Source organism: Miscanthus floridulus, chromosome 5 (genome assembly GCF_019320115.1).
Source record: "Miscanthus floridulus cultivar M001 chromosome 5, ASM1932011v1, whole genome shotgun sequence".
In the NCBI taxonomy this organism is placed as follows: Eukaryota; Viridiplantae; Streptophyta; class Magnoliopsida; order Poales; family Poaceae; genus Miscanthus; species Miscanthus floridulus.
Genome location: NC_089584.1, coordinates 15,821,186 through 15,842,395, shown reverse-complemented (window position 1 = coordinate 15,842,395; position 21,210 = coordinate 15,821,186). Strand labels below are relative to the sequence as shown.

General features: G+C 42.9%; 1 protein-coding gene across 3 annotated transcripts in view; it reads right to left on the bottom strand.

Moving 5' to 3' along the window:
• Positions 1 to 10,034: 10,034 nt before the first annotated feature.
• LOC136449583 (uncharacterized) overlaps positions 10,035 to 21,210 on the bottom strand; it is a 38,699-nt gene continuing 27,523 nt past the window's right edge. For 2 of the 3 annotated variants that reach the window (XM_066449637.1, XM_066449638.1), the window contains exons 16-24: positions 18,079 to 18,175; positions 17,251 to 17,310; positions 16,459 to 16,513; positions 15,984 to 16,381; positions 14,214 to 15,905; positions 13,402 to 13,980; positions 13,253 to 13,311; positions 12,730 to 12,921; positions 10,035 to 11,135 (exon numbers count right to left, since the gene is read on the bottom strand). In XM_066449637.1, the coding sequence (XP_066305734.1) occupies positions 10,973 to 11,135; positions 12,730 to 12,921; positions 13,253 to 13,311; positions 13,402 to 13,980; positions 14,214 to 15,905; positions 15,984 to 16,381; positions 16,459 to 16,513; positions 17,251 to 17,310; positions 18,079 to 18,175 (3,295 nt within the window). In that variant the 3' untranslated portion in view covers positions 10,035 to 10,972. Of the gene's footprint in view, positions 11,136 to 12,346; positions 12,495 to 12,729; positions 12,922 to 13,252; positions 13,312 to 13,401; positions 13,981 to 14,213; positions 15,906 to 15,983; positions 16,382 to 16,458; positions 16,514 to 17,250; positions 17,311 to 18,078; positions 18,176 to 21,210 lie in introns of those variants that run through there. The other variant, XM_066449639.1, reaches the window with a different exon arrangement.

The window sequence follows — 21,210 nt, the reverse complement described above, 5'->3', positions numbered from 1 at the left end:
CTTTGTAATGGCATGGTCCTCTTGCTCTTTGGCCAAAGCCTTGCGCAATGATTTCACCTCACTCCTCTCTAATGCAAGAGCTTTTTTGCTTACAATGTAGAGATCCTCTTGTTGGATAAGAGTCTCTTCTCTAGATTGTAGCTCGGCTTAGACACTCTCTAATTCCTCTATTATCTTAGTGATGAATAATTTGGTCTTTCCATCCAAATTTTTAGTTATCATATTTATTTCTTCATCACTAGATTCATCATCACTAGAGCAATCACTAATATCACTACTAGAGATATCACTAGGAGGTGGATATTTGGCCTTCGATTTGGATTTTACCTTCTCACATTTTGCCATAAGACAAATGTGAGGGGAGTAGTAGTCACCATCGGATATGTTGTTGAAGAGCCTTGGTGTAGGGGATGACTTGTGAATAGCAACGGTTGCAACCTTCTTATCCTCTTCACTTGTGCTCTCTTTAGTTGAGTCTCATTCATGCCCAATGTGAGCCTCTCCCATGTTCTTCTTGCTCTTCCTACGGTTGGCCTTATCCTCTTTCTTGTATTTGTTGTTCTTGATCTCATATGGACACTTGGCAATGAAGTGATCAGTGCTACCACAATTATAGCATGTCCTCTTTTTCTTGTTTAGAAAGTTTCTCTTCACTACCTTGTAGCCTTGCTTCTTTAGCCCCTTGTGAAACCTCTTTATAAAGAGAGTGACATCATCAACCTTCTCATATTGATCATCATCATTTTCACTTTCACTTGAGGATGATGTGGTTTCTACTCTCTCTTGGACTTGCTTGATTGCTTTGGGCTTGCTAGTTGAAGCTTGCTTGTTGATCTTGGAATTGTTTGTAGAGCCTTGCTTGCTTGATTTGTTGGCCTTGAGAGCTACATCTTTGATCTTGATGCCTTCTAGCTTTGCTTGCAATTCTCCAAGCTTCTTTCTCTCATTTGCTTCTTCTCTTTGCATGTCAAAGGTCAAGATCCTCCCAAGTATATCATTTGGTGTGAAGTACTCAAACTTTTTGTCTCTAATTAGAGTCACTATGGTCTCATTTCTAGGTGAATAAGCCTCCAACATGGTCTTGACAACTTTGTGATCATCTAGCTCATCACAACTGTAGCCTCTAATCTTGCCCACCATTGTCATCAACCTATCAAACATTTCTTATGGCCCCTCTCCATCCAAGATTACAAACCGGTTGAGCTTTGACATCAACAAATCAATTCTTGCCTTTCTCACTTTGTTAACCCCTTCATGTGCTAGGTGTAAAGTGTCCCCTATTTGCTTGACAACATCAACCCTAATCACTCTATTGTACTCATCACCATCCAAAGCACTAAGCAACACACTTGTGGCTTAACCATTGAGATGAATGATTCTCATCTCTGGGTTCTTGGGATCAACCGGTGGCTCAAATCCATTGCAAACAATCTCCCAAATGTCAGGGTGAAGACCTATAAGATAGGCTCTCATCAAGTTCTTCCACTTGGCAAAGTTAGTCCCATTGAAATGAGGTAGCTTGCCCGCAGGCACATTGATGAAAGACCTTCGATCATGGTTAGTCATAGGTATAGAAGAATAGTTAAAGGATATGGTAGCATATTTGTTGTTGTCGGCCTTGCCCTTCTTCTCCTTCTTGTCCCCCTTTGACACTTGATATGACTCATCATCATCTCCATCTTTAGAACTACTTGATATATCACTTGATGATGCATTTGTTGCCTTCTCTTCTTCTTTCTTCTTCTTCCTAGCTTCTCTTCTTTTTCTTCTTGCATCTCTTTTGAGCTTTCTTTCTTCTTTTCTTTGCTTCTTTTCTTCTAACCACTCCTCCTCCTTCTTCTCTCTTGCTTCTCTTTTGAGCTTTCTTGCCTCCTTCCTTCTTCTTCACTCATTATCATTGAGAGCTCTTTCAGCATCGGTAGCCTCAAGATGCGGTAGCGTAGTGTTGCTTGTGGTTGACGCGCTCAACTTGCTATTGTTTGTGTCGACATCCACCGGCTTCACGCCACTAGTTCCTCCTTTAGGCTCCATATCTCATGTGGTGAAGCGCACATGAGGTAACTTGGCTTTGATACCACTTGTAGGATCTTTGGTTAGCCTAGAGGGGGTGAATAGGCCTATTAAAACAAACACTCAAACTTTTATCAAATTCAACATGCGGCACTGCTGGATAGCGGCATTGCCGGGCCAAAACAGCGACACTGCCGCACCTACAGACAACTTCGAGTCAGTTCAAAATCAGTGAATAGAAACTTAGATCAGTGAAATTCCTTAGCTTACTGCAGGTATGAGAGTCACAGATTGAGAGCTAGAAGTGGTAGGAACACCACACACAAGTAGATCAACCACAAACCCTAGAAATCACCTCAACAATGATATAAAATGCAAATAATGTAAATCAAGCACAAAGTGACACAATGATTTATCCCATGGTTCGGCTCACCACCAAGGCTTGCCTATGTCCACGTTGTTGATGTTAGCCACTAAGGCTTAGGGCTTTGCAACACTTCCTCATTCTCAAGTCAAGAGACTCAACTCTTGAGATGAGGGGTGAGTTTACTAGCTTCAAGAGATGGTTACAAACCTCTCGGGGCTACCACATAAGTTGGCAAGCTCCACGGGCGATGCTCTAACCGGCTAGGAGCCAAGATCCAAGAGTAATATACACAACCGTTGGCTAAAACGTGAACCAAGTGCTCTTTTGAGTTGGGGAATCAAAGAATCTGCTCTCTAATTGAGTTTGGGACCTTTTTCTCTCAAGGATTGATGGGAAATCAAGGGAGAATGCTTGGGAGCTCAAGGTCACCAATGGAGGAGAGAGGAAAGGGCACTCTTCTATTCTTGGGTGACCTGAATGAGTAGGGAGAAGAAGAGAGATGTTGGGGAGGAAGGGGAAGGGTATAAATACCCCCAGCCCCAATGGTCACTTAAGTCACGATAGTGTCGTGGCTCAAGTGTGGCAGTCCCTCTCTTCAGGTGTGGCACTGCCACACCAGGCAAGACAGCAAGGGTAAGGGTGAAGTGTTGGCTATCTTGGCTGAGTAACTGAGGATGTATGTATAAGATTGAACACTTGTAGCACATGTTAGCTTAAGCATTGTGTCTCCCTTTATAGTATGGCTTTTCCTATACTCAAATTCAAAATATAAAAGAATTTAAACCTTCTTTGAGTTTGAGTCCACCACATTTGTAATTGGGGGCTCCTCCATTTCATGTAATATCCTCGAATATAAATTCCCTGCTTGTCATCTCGATAAATCTCATTAGTTCTCTAATTGCGTGGTCATTATTACCAAAATCCACAATTAGGGCTTGATTGCACTTTCACTTCCCTATCCCTATGTCTCCCTCTCCTTATCACCCATGCCATTGCTTGCGCCATCATGTGTCTCCACCCAGCCACTGGCGTCCCATGAAGAGAAGGCAGGGCTGGTCATCCCGGACCACTTGCCTCCACCATGCATCTAGATCTAACCACATGTGTCCCGCACTAGGAATCAAGTTTGGTTGACCTAGATCCACACCCATCCCAGCTGCCAACCTCCTTGTCCATTGCGTGTTTAACTCTGGCTGTGGTCTGCCAGCCTTAGCCACTTGTGTCCTTGCCCGCTGGTCCACAACATACCCTAGCACAGCTCCACACCCAAGCACTGACAAGGGTGGTGACAAGGAGATGATATGGCAGAGGAGGAAGAAGGACAGTAGACATGTTTGAGGAGGGAGGAGAGAGTGGCTTGGAGTGGGAGGATGTGAGGGCGATTATCATATGAAATAAGGCAGGTGTGAGGAGCGAGAAAAGAAATGGTACTCTAGTCTAGGTCTAATCATTGCAATAAACTACTAGCTAGGATCAAACAACCAAATGTCTAAAGTTTAGCTAGCGAAATCCAAACAAGGCCTTGATCCTCCATCGAGAGCACACATGTACTTGAATATGTGATTCCAATGGGTTGCATTGCATCTCTAGCCTTCAAAATTCAAAGGAAAGCAATCATATGAGTTCAAAACTCATGTTTCAATTCCAATTGCAATATATATCGAAATGGATGACACGGTTGCTAGATAAATTATTGAGCCACGGGGTCGTTCATATGACCATTCAACAAGGTGTGTGTATGTTCCTGTTGCAATGTATGGGCACGTTTGCTAGTAAATTATAACTTGAAATGAATTTTGAACCTTTGATAAGAGGAAAATTCATGGCCGGTCTTCAAACTTGACATGAGGTGTCATTCAGGTCCATCTATTCTTAAAATGCTATTTTCTGGGTCCTTAAACTTGGTTTTAGGTCTCATCTAGATACAAATGGGTCTTAACCCACTCTGTACATTGACGTAGCACACTAAATGTGCATTGAAGTGGACCCGACATATGGGGCCCACTTGTCAAGTCATTCTATCTCTTTTGATTCTTCTCCTTTATCTCTTAACTTATGTCTCTCACCGTCGTTGCCGACGCTATCGAGGTCTCCCCGACATCATCGAGCGCGATGCCTAGCATGTCCCTGCCGATGGCCTAGTCAAGCACGGCCACCACACGGAGCTCGATGTCGTGGCACGTCTTGGTAGAGCCTCGATGGTGACCACAATGTGGAGGCAGGAGAGGAACTTAGCTAGGAAAGGCGCATCAACGGCGAGAGTCTCAGCGGATGGGTGCTATGGGCGTAAGGACCCCAACCAGGACATGCGTCATGTACGTGATGGCCATGGTGGCCACCACCTTTGGGCCCACACGGTGACCACCCTCTAGAACAACAATGCGGTGAGCTTGGTCGCCCACCACCTAGGCGGTGGCACCGACGCCCCTACCCGTGTCATTAGGAAATAGCGCCTTATATGCGCACTGCTGTCAGAGCGATGATGCTGCTACAAAGGAGGGAGGTGGTGGTGGTGGTGGTGGTGTGGCCACCCAAGCGATGGATCATGATGCACCCGTGAGCGTTAGCGCACGCGTGGATGAGCCTGGGAAGGGGCAAGGGGGCGTGATGAGGTGTGTTGTGGTGTAGCAAGTCATGGGAGTAGCACGGGCGTTGGGAGAAGCACCAAGATGGAAGTGGCCATCGCCGCGGTTGTACATGTAGGCCGAGAGAGAGGAGAGAGAAAAGGAGAAGAAACAGGGAGGAGTGAAGGACCTGACAAGTGGGCCCCATGTGTTAGGATCACTTCAATGCATATTCAGCGTGTGAAAGGTCCTAAATGGCTAGAGGGGGTGAATATCCTATAAAATTTTCTATAAATACACTAGAGCAAGTGGGTAGTACACTACATGGCGAAATAGCATTTTGCTCTAGCTCTAATCAAGAGGCAAGCCACCTACCAACAATTCTAGTAAGTTATGATCTCTAATCACTTGATGGCTGTCTCTACTTGCTACACTAGTTGAGCTAGCCAGAAACCAATTACAACTAATTAAAGTAGGCTACTCAACTAGCTAAGCTACCACAAGCTCTACACAAGGTAAATACAAAATGCAATGCAAGGGAGTGGTAGGGGAGATATACCGCCGTGGCAAGTGATCAATCAATGAATTCCAATGAATACCAAGGAAGACAATGTGACACAATGATTTTTCTTCCGAGGTTCACTTGCTTGCCGACAATCTAGTCCCATTGTAGCAATTCACCCACTTAGAGGTTCACACGCTAATAGGCAGCACACGCCTAACCCACAACTGGGTGCCACACAACCAACACAAGATGAGGATCCACAAGCTACGCACAATCCACTAGAGTTGTCTTTCATGATCTTCCACGGGGAAGGCACAAGAACCCCTCACAATCTACCAATCAGAGCCAAAGAAAAACACCACCCTCTGCTCAACGATCATCGCTGCTCCAAGCCATCTAGGTGCCAGAAAACACCAAGAGTAATAAGAGAAATCCACAGTGAAACATAATCACCAAGTGCCTTGAGATGCAATCACTCAAGCAATGCACTTGGATGCTCTCCAATCTCACCAAATGATGAATCAATCAAGCAAGATGAGTTAGAGAGGATTGGCTAGGCTCACAAGGTTGTATTCTCAATAAAAATGGCCAAGAGAGTGAGCCCAAGCCGGCCAAGGTCAATTTATAGAGCCCCCAAACAAATCCAACCGTTATGCCCCTCAATGAGTTGTCTACAAGTCGACAGGACCCACCGACCAGACCCATAGTGTTTGGTCCAGACCGAGTCTGCTGCACGTGATGAAGCCACATGTCCTCGATGTTCAAGCTCGCCTATCGATCTCCAACGGTCACCTCAGCTACACACTTGAGTTACTCCAGACCGGACTCTGATCCCTAGGGTCCAATCGCTCCTTCTCTGCGTTCGAGCGCACGCGCCAATGGTCAAAACCTTCGGACTGGACTCTGAGGCTAGGGTCCGATCGATGTGTGCCACGTGAGTCTGGTCATTTATAGAGAGCTCCCTGAGCACCAAAATACGAACGAACTAGGTTCGGTGCTCACGACTAGACTCTGACCTAGGGTCTGGTCCACCATGAGCCGCCATGTCACCACTACGCTGAGCAGTCGACCAACCGGACCCTTAGCCCTAGGTCCGATGCCTCCTTCATGCCGGTCTGGTCACAATGCTGCATCATTGGCCTAAGGACAGGGTACAGACCAAACTCGCTGTCATGGGGTCTGGTCCTGCCATCAGCAGGGTTAGGTCCCTATTTTCACCTCCTTTTCTTCTCCAACTTCTTCATGCTTGCTCACATGTGCTAAACACCAAGTGTATCACTAACGTGCATGTGTGTTATAACATATTTTCAAAGCATTTTCAAGGGTGTTAGCACTCACTAGAATCTAAATGTATATGCAATGAGTTAGAACATCTAGTGGCACTCTAACAACAACATTTCACAAATGAATTTTGCCCCTCTTCATAGTATGGCTATCTATCCTAAACTCACTCACACCTACTTGGTGTCTTGAGTGGCAAAACAAAATGGCCCTATCAAATATACCTTTGCCTTGAGCCCATCTTATTTTTCTCTTTCTTCTTTTTCAAGTTTAGAGCTTTGATCACCATCATTACATGTCCATCTTAATCTCCATGGACTTCATCTTGCTCCAACACTTGATCTTGGACCATCCTATCTAGTCACACACTTAGATGCAAGGATTAGTCCGATGGATTTTATCAATTAGCCAAAACTAAACTAGGGCTTTCAGCTTGTCACGTCAGCGTATAGAGAGGATTAATTTCTATTTGGACCCAGGTGAGACCTGAAACACAATTTAGAGAATAAAAAATAACATTTAAGAGTACATGAACCTAGGTAACACCCTATGCCAAGTTTTAGGGCCGGTCATGAATTTTCCTCGTTTGATAACTTATGTTTTTGGATCGGTAATGCTCGGCCATGGGCATCCGTCCATCTGGATGTGGCTCCTAGGCCTATGCAACAGACCACCCCCCATCTCTCTCAACCCCCCACTCCACCTCACAACGCACATGCCGAGCCAAAAAGGCATTCTCAATTTCCAAGGAAAGACTCCGCCGTCACCACATGACCTACAACTCACGCCGACCGGGTTGATCTCCACCGTCTACTGCTACCTCTCTCTTCTCTGTTCAAATCCGGTGACCGACATCCCTCCACCACTAGTAGTAGGCAGTAGCAACTCCTGACGCTGCCGTTGCACCTGCATCTCACGCTAGCTAGGCTGATTCCGCCCTACCGTGCCCCCATCCCCCACAAGCAGATGACGTTGGACGACTGTGGCCAAGCGAGCAGCGACTTGGAGTAGAAGCAGCAGGGCTGCGGTGATGGACGCATGCCTGAGCCGTGAGCAGGCGTGGGAGAATCGCAAGAGGAGTGATGGGCCACACTGACCGGCATGAGCGCGCGGAGCGACGTCTCCCTGACTTGAGATTGCTGGCTACCGTAGTTCCTCACCAGGTAGGCTGTGGCCACCAGCGACGTCATGTTTCAAGTGTTTTAGGCATTTCAAACTTATATTTCAAGTGTTTCTTCTGGATGTTGCAAAAGTAAATCTAGGATACTGCATATGTTGCAATCACAATATACGCATGTTGCAAGGCTATGTATCAAGTGTTTTAGGTGTTTCAGACGTATGTTTCTAGTGTTTCATTGCATATGTTGCTATGGCAATACACGTATGTTTGAAGCATATGTTTCAAGTGTTTCAGACTTATATTGCAAGTGTTTCATTTGGATGTTATAGAAGTAGATCTAGATGTTGCATATGCTGCTACGGTTATACACGAATGTTTCAAGTGCATGTTTCAAATATTTTATTTGTTTCAGACACACGTTGCAAGTGTTTTATTTGAATATTTCAAAAGTAGTCCTTGAGGGAACACATGTTGTAATGGCACCAGTGGCCAGTGGACAACGACCAGCCGTAGCCGCCTGCTGCTAGGGTAGTAGGGCTCCGTCGTGGGTCAATACACCGCCTGCTAGTGCCGCCGCTGCTACTGCATGCATGCAGGCGCGTGAAATGGAGAAGGCTTGGGTGTTCCCTGTGCATGCCTGGGCGTGAGCGAGCAAGCCGTTGGTGGTGCGGCTTTTTCCCACGAATGCCTGTGACGAAGGAGGTGCGAGAGTTGTGTTTGTGTGCGTGACAGAGGAGGCTTGGGAGCAACGTCCGGGGGATAGCCCTTCCGTTTTAGGGTGGTTGGAGATTAAAGAGAAAAAAATCAGAAGAAATCTGCAGAAGGAACAAAAAGTAGTGGCAAAAAAAGGCTAGACCAAGCGGACGAAACAGGAAAAAAAGCAAAGAATAGGAAAACAGAAGGCGACAGATGGACAAAGAAAAAAATTAACTGGGCGGTACGGAGAAGAAAATTAACCAGACAGATTGAAGGACGGTGGACGGACGAAAGAAATGTAGAAGATACTATTCGGACGGAACACGGGCAGACGGATAACACTTTAATATTCAGAAAATGGAAAAAAAATTACTTACCAGATGAAAAAAACGGATATAACACTTTAATATTCAGAAAGCGGGAAAAAATACTTATACCAATTTAATATTCAGAAAGCGGAAAAGATTACTTACCAATTTAATATTCAGAAAGCAGAAAAAATTACTTGCCAGATGAATAAACCAGACCAAAGGAACAGGCGAAGAAAATTATGTACTTCAGTATTTCAAAAAACAATAATAGTATTAGGGATAAAATAGAAAACAAACAATGTCTCTTTTATATGCAAGCTGTAGTGGCAGAGCGTCCGCAGTGTGCAGCACCGGGGTCGGTTCGATCGTGGGCTCCACAAACGACATGACACGTCTTACTGTTCAGCTCACAATGGATAGAACCGTACCCGGCTCGATTGCCGGACCCACACACACAAAAAAGAGACAGGGGTTTCTTCATGCAATATCTTCAGTCGGGCTTCTTTCCCCATTCTTCTTCCGTTTCGCCGATCTGCTGCGACTCCTCGTCCGAGTTCGTTGATCCGCCAAATCCAGCCAATCTAAGCCTCGTGCGGCGCCCCCTGCACTTCCCCATCTGCCGCTGCCTCGTCTCCCTCATGCGGTGGCCGCCTTCTGCTCGTTGTGCGTCACCGCCTCTTCGTCATGCGCCGCCCGATCTGCTCCAGAATCACGCATCGCGGGATTCCCTCCCCGGCCCTGTGACGTTGGCGTGCAACAAGGAGGACGAGGCAGCCCGAAGGAGGACATCGCGGCATGGGCATCCATGGTGTCGTGCGTCGAAGCCGCGTGCTGCGTCACCTTCGGGAGGCATGGTTTGTCTCTCCCTGTCTAATAGATTTGGTGCTGTGTGATAGTAGCTTTGGACATTGCATTATTGTTTCTGTCTAACATCTAACTGAAGTTACAAATAGAACTTTTCATTGATTTAGGTTCACAGCAACAATACAAAAAACTAAAAATAACAACGATACATGCAAAGATTACATGCTCTAAGGTTGCCGACCACTAAATTTTTGCCATATATGTTCCACTAGATCTGCCCGCAGACGTTTATGAGTCTCTCTGTCATGAATCATATCATTGATCTTGAGAACAAGGAGAGCAGGTGGCACATTGCATAAACAGGTACAAACCAATATTGATATTACCAATAATGAAAAATCATACATAATAGTAGTGCCACATACATTTAGTACAACACAAATTCCACGCACTAATACATAAAGGTAGTGCCACATACATGTAGTACAACACAAATTCCACGCACTAATACATAATGGTAGTGCCACATACATTTACTACAACACATACAATACACACTAATCCATAATGATCTGCTTAGTTGTCTGAAGATGGAAATAGTTCCTTGGCTAGACCCTGTAAGAGTTGTTCATGCAGCTTCAGTATTGCTGGACTCATGTTCGAAGTATCCTTATCCAACTGTTGCATGTAGTTTTTTATCTTGTCCATTCTAACATGTTCCTTTGATGCTTGTGCTATTTTCTCTAGTGCACTTGCTCTCTTCAACATAGCATCGTGAAACAAAACCATGTCTTCATCTGGCTGCGAGCCTAGGGGAGATTGTGGTATGACCTTTCCCTTTCCTTTTCCACTCATCCTAGCTTTTGCTTTCTTCTGCCCCTCTGGCAACACTTCTTTGAATGTCTCCCCTTCGTCAGATGAAGTGTATGCTCTAGATTCATCAACTTTTGTCCTTTTGTTCTTCTTTGAACAATCCATACCAAGTATACTTATATATCATTTTGGTTCCTTCCTCAGAATCTTCCAGACATATTCAAGTGTAAATGGCTTTTTCTTGTTTTCTCTTTTGAATGTAGCACATGCTTTGTCCATCAACATGTCATCAGATTCCCCACTACAATAGGTCATTCGACCATAGACCCCATTGAACTTGGTAACAACTGCATTAATTCTTCCCCAATGGCTTTTGAGTTGTCCCTTTGACCTTCTTCTTGCACCTTCAGCCAGGCCCGAATTGAATGCTTCTGCTATCTTGTTCCAGTAGGCCTCTCTGCTTTGATCTGTGCCATGAATTGGATCTACTGAATGCTTAATTCAAAGACTTACAAGGCGTAGGTTATCGTCCTCGGTGTAATTAATTCTCATAGCCCTCCTTCCTTCATCCGGGTTGCTGGCGCTTGAATCTTCCTTTTCTTCATCTTGCTCCAGCTCTCTTATTTGTGTTTGCGGGGTTGATGAATCTGAGCCATGTGAAGACCTACAAACATTCCACCTGAGAAGCCAAAGTTGGGTAGTGGTTGAAAACCTTGATAACTTGGTGAAAACTGGACATACTGTTGAAGGTTGCCTACACCACCAAAGGGATTCAAGTTGTGCATGGCATGAGTAAATTGACTATGTTGGGGATAATGAGAGTGAATGGTGGTGGTGGGGTGGAGAACTGAGTCTGGTTAAAAGTGTTGGGTGCGAAATTTGGCATGTGTTGGAAGCTTGTGTTACCTGCTCTTGGATTTCTAGGATAAGTGGCGAGCAACCTACCAAAACTTTCCTCTAAGGGCTCCATGTGAACTAAGAAATATGAGTATTGAGTTGTTTTGATTTTGCTTCTCTATTTGTGTAGGCTGTTAGGAACAAGGAGGTAGGGAAAGATTGTTGGGAGCAGAGAAGGAGGCCGCTAGGATCAAGGAGGCAGCGGAGGATTGTTGGGAGGAAGGAAGCAAGCTGCTGGGGCTCCTTTTGAAGAAGTGTTGTTCTGTAGCAAGCAACAAGGAACACTTTTTTTAAGGCAACGGTCAAGTGACGCTGCATTTCACTTGACTTTGCATTTCAAACCGTTGAAATCTAAATGCTCATCCGCTCATGGCAGTTAGAGCCATCTGTGTCATGTGGTGGTGATGGTGGTGGTGGTGGTGACAGCTTCAGATTCCATTAATTTGGTTAGTGTTGAGGGCAGAGCTTTTCAAAAGCTGAATCAAAGACAACCTACTGCGTTAGAGGTACCCTAGGAATTCTAAGACATAATATATGATAAACCAAATGACACAATGTAACCCTTCTTGATTTTACCATATTATAATAGAAAATTAATGGTACTTAGGTGAATGTAGCATTTTTAAACTAAGTTACAGGTTAGTTCACCTAGAATCCCTTATAATCCAAGACAAATTTTGAAGGCTTGGATACTCTGTATTTCAGGATGGAGGGAGCAACCAAAAAAGATGTAAAAAAATAACATAAAAGGCATGCCTAGGCACGCAGAAAAAAGTGTCACTAATTTTCCATATTGGCCCCGTTCGCTGGTCTGAAACTTGACTGAAACTGGTTGAAAAATACTGTTCCGGCTGAATTGTTGTGAGAGAAAAACACTGTTCCTGCTGAAAAAAAGAAGCCGAACAAGCCGAATATGGAGTATGCCAAACAGGGCCATTATGGTTACCATGTATCATCACAAAATGTAACACAGAAAACGATGCACATTTCCTTTCTCCTTTTATTGCTGAGTGTACAAAATGAATTGTCTGTTAATGCATTTCCTCTACCAGCTTTACACCTTAGCATCTTCTCTAACAAAACCCCAATGTTTCATGTCCAATTGGATGAACCATTATCTTGACAACTGGAGATCAAATGGTCAGAGGTGTTAGCAAATAGAACTTTGTATCAGCAACTAGTTTAACTGGTTGGAGCTACACCGGAAATACTTTCCTCCCTGAGAACTACTTTGGTTAATTTCTCTAAATACGCCTCAGTAGGAGTGTAGGACCAGTAAAAATCATATCGATGCCTGAGGCAAAAAAATTGCTGAAACAAAACGGGAAATTGTCAATCAGGCATCAAGCAATGTCACCTACAGTGATGAAAAGATCTGGTCGACCCACTCAGAGAGCTTGCGGGTCTTTTTGGTCATTTCACTGATCTTTGAAAAGTAAGATTCTGCATTTGAAAGCATCACAGTGGTATCATGTCTGACAGCCTCCAGAGTTCTGTAATAATTGTTTGCTAATCTTGTCTTGATCACCTCAATAGAAAATTGGACAGGAAACCTAGGGAATGAATTGTATGGCCAGGAGTCAGTTAAGATGAGCATTACTGTTAGATATAACATTAGTGTAAATAATACACAACAGATATTTGTAATCTTTGTACTGAGCGAAAAAAAAACCCAAAGCAATGTACTCCGTATATGGTATCTCCTAAAATTCTAGATAATCTGATGTAAAAGAATATATTATGAAAGAAAAAGGAATAAAAGAGAAAGGAAGTATGAAGTCACATTTTTTTCTGTCAACCTTTTGTGAAGAAAACTTCAACAAATATTGCCCTGCAAATCATAATTCAGTGAAAAGTTGTTGGAAAACAATATATTAGAAGTACCTGTTGATGAAATCTGACTTTTCTGCAACCTTGTCCAGCTTTAAAACACCATAACGATCCTGTAAAACCATAAATTCATATTGTAATTGATCAATACCACAGAAAAAATGGTAGCAAAAGTGTGATGATTAAAAATCAAATGGCTTCACCTGATCCCTGTGTGACATTTCCTGTAAATTTTCCATTTCTGATATCAATTGATCTCGAATCGTGAGATCGATATGCGGATGTTTCCATGGATCCCATAAATTGCCAGTATCATGAAGTTCCCAGGGGCTATGAGCGTGAAAAGAACGATCCTCCTTATACTGTATGACATATTTTTCCCATGGACTCTCAAGAAAATCAGGTGATTTAGGTTTTACTGCCGTCACCCGTCCCTCCCACCAAGTTCCTCCTACCTGTCCTTCTACGTCCCTCCACCAAACTTTGCATTTGTCTCTGTGGGTCCAGTTCCGCTCCATAGCAGCTTCATACCTTGTTCTCTCCACAAGAAAATCTGGAAAGTTAACCAGCTCACGCAACGTGATCAAAAATATTTTGCCAAATCCACTGGAATTGCGATCAACGAATTCAATGGTTAATTTACAGCAGCTTTCGCCAGATCCTCTGTAGGTGGCATACTCAAGACCCTGTATTTTGCAAAGTTCTACAGCTTTAAGGCCTTTTATCTGGTTCCAAGGGCAAGATTCAGATGATTGCGCTTCTTTAAGATATTCCTCATGGCCCTACAAATAAAGCAAGCCCAGAAAGAAGTATTATAATAGTGAAATACTAAACAAAGCAACCCAAGAAGTGACAGTCACATGCTTGTAATTCATTTCACTTTACAATTTACATGTACTTTTTTTCCACCAATTAGTAGTCCTACACTTAGGACAACGAGAAGCAGCAAAATGAGAACAAAAAGTGAGAAATTTCATCCCCATTATTTTTGTAGACAACGTAAACATAACATTACCTGCCCCAAGTACATAACCTCATCACCGAGTTGAGGAATATAACGGTAGCTATCTTCATGCTCAAGCAACATTAACCATGAATACTTTAAGGAAACCTGGTGCCTTCTACCCAATGGATGTGTATCAGGAAAGTTGCTACTTTCTCTTTTGTTCCTAGAAGACCTTAAACCTGCAGTTTTTGAGTTTTGTCGCCACATTACATCACGCACATCTGTGACAACTCGTCTTCCACTAGTTGATGCTTCATGGGAACTGTAAGAATCTTTCACTTCCGAGATATCCTCCTGTGCTGTACCATCGATATTGTATGCAAATGACTTCCTTGCGCTTCTTCTCAATCTACCACTTGCAGCTGCAACAGGACTGTATTCTGGAGGTTGGTATCCACCATCGTCATTGGAGATAGAAGTGCTATCCTCGTTTGCATATTCATCTGAATCCATTTTTTTCTTGTTCTTTGGCTTTAACCTTTTGTACACTGCAGTGTACTTCTTTGAAGAATCCAAGTACAGTTTTTTTGAATCATGCAAACTAGTGCTTTTATCTGGGCATTCCTGAGAACTTTTGGGCACATTAAGGAAGTCAGTATTTCTAGGTTGATTGATGGAAGAATCATCACCATGCTGCACTGAATCTTTACCATGCTTGGAGTTCATGACATTTCCTACTGCATCTAAAGATCCACTTGACTTGAACTTAAGTTTTAATTGAGGCTGAGAAGTATTGGGAACTTGTACTGCGTCATTCACTCCATCTGCATGGCCCTTACTATTGTTAGATATTTTTTCTTGATCCCCCATATTTTCTCTGTTGTACTCATCAGTACTGTTGTTTTCCTGAATGTTATCTAGAATTATTCCATCATGTACTTCTTGCGCATTTTGCTCAACAGTTTGCTGGATGCCATCACCATATTCATGAGGCATCTGCTGACTGCCTGATCCCTCAATATCCTGTAAAGCAGCATTATTTGAAGAAGACCACAAACCTCCAGCTGGCTCACTGTACTTGCAACGCTTTGAGGATCGTGCCTTAACCTCACCCCACCTAATTGAGTTATTACTACGAGCAGCGGAACTACCATGCAGATCACCATCAGTTGTTAATTCAGCCTTGCAGGCAGAGGAATGTCCAGGTTCAATAGTTAGTTCTTGCTCAGCTGGTTCATCATTAGCTAGAGAAAGAGATTTCACTGCTTTATCCTGTGTGGAGCATTCTGCTTTTCCGCTTCCTGAAGGAAATTGAGTTTTTAAATCACATCGTCGTATTCTGAGAACTAGTTTCTTACCAGTTCCAGAATTTCCCTTATTATCAGTAAAATGAGAAGGTTCTGCAACATCTTCAGTGTCATATTGGGAGTTAATCCCTCTGCTGGTTCTTAGATGGCCATTCCATTCTAACTGTTCAGCTTCAGTGCTATCCGTGTTCAATTCACTATCAGAGAAACTCTCGGAGTCATCTTCATCCTCTTCTGTTGAAGCTCGAGCTCCTATCTTTGAGAAAAAATGTAATGCGTTTCGAGCAGCACGTTTTTGAGGTCGCAAAACCCTGGATTTAGGGGACCTTTTCCTTTTGCTAGAACGTCCATTCCTAGATTTCTTTCCTCTATGTGGCCTTGACACTGTGGCTACACCAGGCTCATCCAAATTTTTTTTCCTAACTCGCCGACCAGACGAAGTAACAAGATCAGCCTGCAGGAGATGAAAATATGCCAAAACTTAGAACACAACACCAAGGAATATAGGATGATCTTGAAAGTTGACACTTGCCTCAGATTTTTTCTTCTTTCTTCTTGATCGGCGGAGAAGAGCACTATTAGGGTCATCCACATCAATTTCTGCACTTGAATATGAAGTACCTGAGGAATCACCACTCATAATCTCCTGTTCTCCTTCACTTGAATACTCATCCATGCCATTGTACTCAGAATCAGTATCGTCAGAGATAACTTCATTTTCAGGTTCAAGCTCAATGAAGTCTGTTATCTCTGGAAGCGGTTCCCACCTATCCGGATCAATAATTGGGATAGTTTGGTATTCACCGGTTGTTGCATTGTAAGTGGGGCCAACAGCAAAATTTACAGAGGGAGGTCGCCACTCAAGACCAAGGGTACCTAACCGGCGATTCTGGTACATACTCTGGAAGGGCTCTGGATATGGTATCATACCTGCAATTGCCAAGTATGACAAGAGTGCAACTGACTATTCAAATTACTCGAGAAGGACTAGTATGAAAGTTACATACCAGCGTCACACAAAAGGTCTTGCATATTTCTCCTGTATGGTACAAGCTGTGTTTCCTGCATAAAGCAAAAGCTGCATAAGGAACAGCTGCATAGCTCACTAGCCTATGGGCTTTTACAGAGAAAAGAACTCTACAAAGTTATATTAGAACAGGGATGAATTCTGATGGTTTCAATTGAGGAGAGCTGTCTCCTTTGTGTTTAATAATGTTTCAACATTCCACTAAAACCTACAAAACCAGACAGCTACAAATGTAGAATGAATTTTGTGAAGCTCCTGAAATAACTGTGCATAACTTCTTGACATTCGCACAATGAGAAGCTAACATTACAGCTACTCAAAAACATATAGTGCAAAGATCATAATGATACAAATATTTTCAACCAAGGCTATTAAGATGTCAAGCACTCCTGGATGCCTAGGCAATACCATATTAGCTATAAGGAGCGGCGTTTAGAGTGGATAATGAACAACATGCAGCTGTACTAGAGAGAAACGATATGACGCCCAGCCCACCAGACCAATCCAGTTGACAACAGGGCAGTTCAAAGTAACAGTGAGCAAGTGTAGCAGCAATGCCAAGAGACAATGGCACCAACAGCAACAATGAACAGCAATTTTTTGAAAGCAACACATTATACAAGAACATTCTGTTCAGATTTTCACATCGTAATGAATGAAATTATCCATTTTAGAAACAAATCGTCAGAAAAAATAACTCTGAACTGTACCACTAAAAACTCAAATTGAAAACATTTCAATATCAGAAATTAATCACATTTTCTTAACAAACCTGATCAATAACACTTCCATTGTTATCACGGATGAGAGGCCGATAGTCTCCAAGGAAGAACTGTTAGAAAGAACAACTGTAGTCAGCATCAAAAGGGATAGTCAACTACACAATAGTTTATTGTTGTTCTTATTATTATTGGGTAAATTCCAGCAGCAATCCCTAAACTTGTCTAGCATTCTCATATAGGTCTACAAACTCTCAAATTGCATATTAGGCCTTAAACTTGTCATGGTTTTCCAGGTGGGTCCAAATCAATGTTCTCATCCATGGGGGCACTAAGCAAATTTGTGAAGTATTAGCCGGGGGGTTAGAAGATATTAATATGACTCGCATTAACTAAGGGGGCATCATGGTTGCATGCCACATGGGCAGCAGCCAATTTGGACCTGTTTAGACCAAACCTACCAAGGACAACTATTAAGGTCCAGAATATGCAATATGAGAGTTTGTGGACCCCAGATGAGAACGCAGAACAAGTTTAGGGTCCACTGATAAAAAACACTATTTTTAATTTTTGCTGAGTGGGTGGGGGGCACTACGTAGTGTAAACATGTCTGAGTGCATTCTGCAAATTCTATGAAGTAGATTACCAGGGATATTGGCACATGTGTGGCTAATTTTGTGAAATAACACTAACCCAACAGACCTGCCAGATTAGAAATTTATACATGACATAAAACTTGAATTATAGATTCAATCCATCTGCTACTCAGCAAATGATTCACATTCTCACTGGGATTGTAGTAATATGCATGGTTTCACCCAGACATTAGTTTGCACTAGGCAATGCCCGAGAACGTGATAGTCCAAAAACAACTAGTGTACCTGATCGTATTTTGCATCTTTCTGGGACTCTCCTTGCCCAGTACCAATAATGAATATTTGACCAATTTCGTCCGATAAAATAAGTGATGTACCATCCCTAAATGACCATCCAGCATACAAGAAAACATGACACATAATTAGTTCACTTTCATTAACAACATTAAACAATTAATCAATGCGGTAAATCGACTTTGAAAAGGGGCTACTCATACTATAATGCTATAACTAACCGGAGAAATGTAGTAGTATTTGTAAGTATACTCTAAGAAGGAATAGGACCGATACTAAATTCTTAAGTATATGTGGAGCCCATAGACATCCAAGGGTACAAGGCACTGCAACTCAAAAATCCAACCTCATCCACAAAGCAAGTACTCCCTTCATTCCAAATTATAAGACGTTTTGGCTTTTCTACGTACATAGCTTTTGCTATGCATTTAGATATACACTATGTCTTATACATAGTAAAGGTAATGTACCTAGAAAAGCCAAAATATCTTATAATTTGGAACGGAGGGAGCAGAAGTAAAGAGAGTAGTGGCAGCAAGTTCTTCTGCACACAATTCTTGTGTAGAGAAGTTACATGGTGCCTAAAGGTTCAAGAGGATTATAAGAATGACAATTCCTCGTACTCTTTGAGGTTGTGCTAAAAGAATTTGAGGTCAGCATCGTAAAAGAATTTGAGGCTGTAGCAGGACAATCCTATTAGGTTCTGAAGTGACAGCGGTAAAGTTGTGCATTAACGAAGGCATTCGGACTGTTGACCATCTCAGTATCTTAAACAATTCGAATGCTGGTTAGTCTGGTCACAGAAACGAAGTAAGAACAATAACTGGGTCGTCATATTGGAATTCTTGTAGGGAGGACCACTCTCAGCTTAACAAGGCATTTGCATATCTATTGGAGTGGAGTTCATGAAAATTTTGAGGCAAAAATATCAGAATTGTGTTTCTGCATCAAGCAACAACAGATTTTTACCATGTAGTTAATCCCTCGATTCCAAAATGCAAGATGTTTTAGTTTTTCCAAACTCAAACTATTCTAACTTTGACCAAGCTTATAGAAAAATATATTAACATCAATAATACCAAATAAACGCACTATGAAAACATATTTCATGTTTGATATAATTAAACAAATTTGATGTCGTATATGTTGGTGTGCATTACTTTATGAACTTGGTCAAAGTTTGAGATGTTTGACTTGCGACAAAGTTAAAACCTCTTACGGAACAGAGTGAGCACAAAAGAATATTTTAGTCAATAAAAATAGCAAGGTTCCAAAAGGCGCTAGGTGCTGTCTAGGCAGTGACCTTCGCCTAGAGCCTAGGCGAGCCTAGGCGTTTTATACAAATACATATATAACATCTAAAAGAAAAGAATAAAACAGAACAGTGGGCTTAGATTGGAAAAAAGGCCCATCAAAGAGTCCAGCCCACCTTACCCACTCCAAACTTATCCATCTGCTTCCTCCCAATTCAGCCGCACGCCCTCACTCGCCTCTCTTCACGCTCATCGCTGTCGCCTCTGCTTGCGCTCGTCGTGCACCTCTGCTCGTGCTCTTCATCCGTCGCCTCTACCTCCTCCCGGCCATGCTCGTCGCCCGGCGCCTCTCTCTCCTCCCGGACGCGCTCATTGCCCGGCGCCTCTACCTCTCCTCCCGGCCACGCTCGTTGCCCGGCGCCGCTCTCTCCTCCCGGCCACCGCCCACCCTCCTCCCAGCCACCGCCCGCCGCTAGCCTCCTCCTGGCCGCGCCCGCGGCCCACCCCCCTCCCGGCCACGCTCAACATCTCCGCTGCGACCCGCCATCACTCAGTGGCTCTGGATCTAGTGGGGACGCCGCCTAACCTCTGCCTACCCCGCCTAGCGTTTAAGCGTGCCTAGGCAAGCGCCTAATAGCGCCTTTTGGAACACTGAAAAATAGTACCTAGCTAAAATTAACTATTGCAGGAAGGAGGAAAAACTTAATTACGTTAAATGGGCCCAGTATTATTCACTCCAATCATGAGCAAAATAAAATTTTGTATCACTCATATGAAAACATGCTATTTCTAGACTTTTTAAAGTATGTTACTAAATTATGTCAATGTAAAAGATTAGTTTAGGGTCCAATGTTAGGGGAACTACATTGGACTAAAAAACAAATAACCCATGGTCCAATTTTCCATGCTCAATAGCTGCATGAGAATCGCACATAAACATCAGGGAATCGATTGACTATACTAAAAAGTTAAATCTTGTAGGCAAAGCAAGCACACAAGCTTAGTTGTCAATATGTGCCAACTCGTTGGCCATTGCCATGATTATTAATCAAGTAACATAAAAGATTTCTAATAATGGCGAGAATATCAAAGTCTTGGCAGTTACTTAACTGTTAGGACCTGTTTGGATATTTTCTAGGTAGAAAGGCAGGGTGCAAACCTATTGGAATCACAGGCCATCCAAGCAAACATTTGGGTCTAACAAGGAAAAAAGATGGGCTAGTAAGCTCCAGATTCTCCATGAGAACGCGACAACCAAAAGGGTAAAACACCAACAACATTCTAGTGAGGATCTGACAAGAATAGCTTCTCTATTTACACTGCGAGGGAGCTAAAAAGACCCGCTCCATTCAATCCCCACCAGAATCCCCCCAAAACACACACACACACACACACACACACACACTATGCAGCATGGATACGGATACGTGGATACAGCATTTTCATAATAATAGGGGAAAAAAACTCGATACGTGGATACGATTTAGTATTTAAAATTTTAATAAATATAAGTAAACAATAAAGCATATTAAAAAACTAAAAGCAGTAGCAACCGAGGCTTGCATTCTCGTAATTGTGTTGTTTTGCTCATCCTTTCCATATTTCCATCTAGCCAACATTCCAACAGGCAAGCTTGCCAAGCATCTCCATCCAATCCTCAAAATCCAATTAATGTATAGGTGTTTAGTGCAGAAGTAGAAATACTCAATTTGAAGGAGGATTCAATTATTCAGTTATATCATAATGCTGCATCTATATAATATCAAGATCCGGAGAGAAATTACACAAAAAGCATTAGAGAAAGGGGAAAGCTAACTGAGGTAGCCTAACTGCTGAGTGCTGGCCATGACTAGCAAGCGATGCACAACAT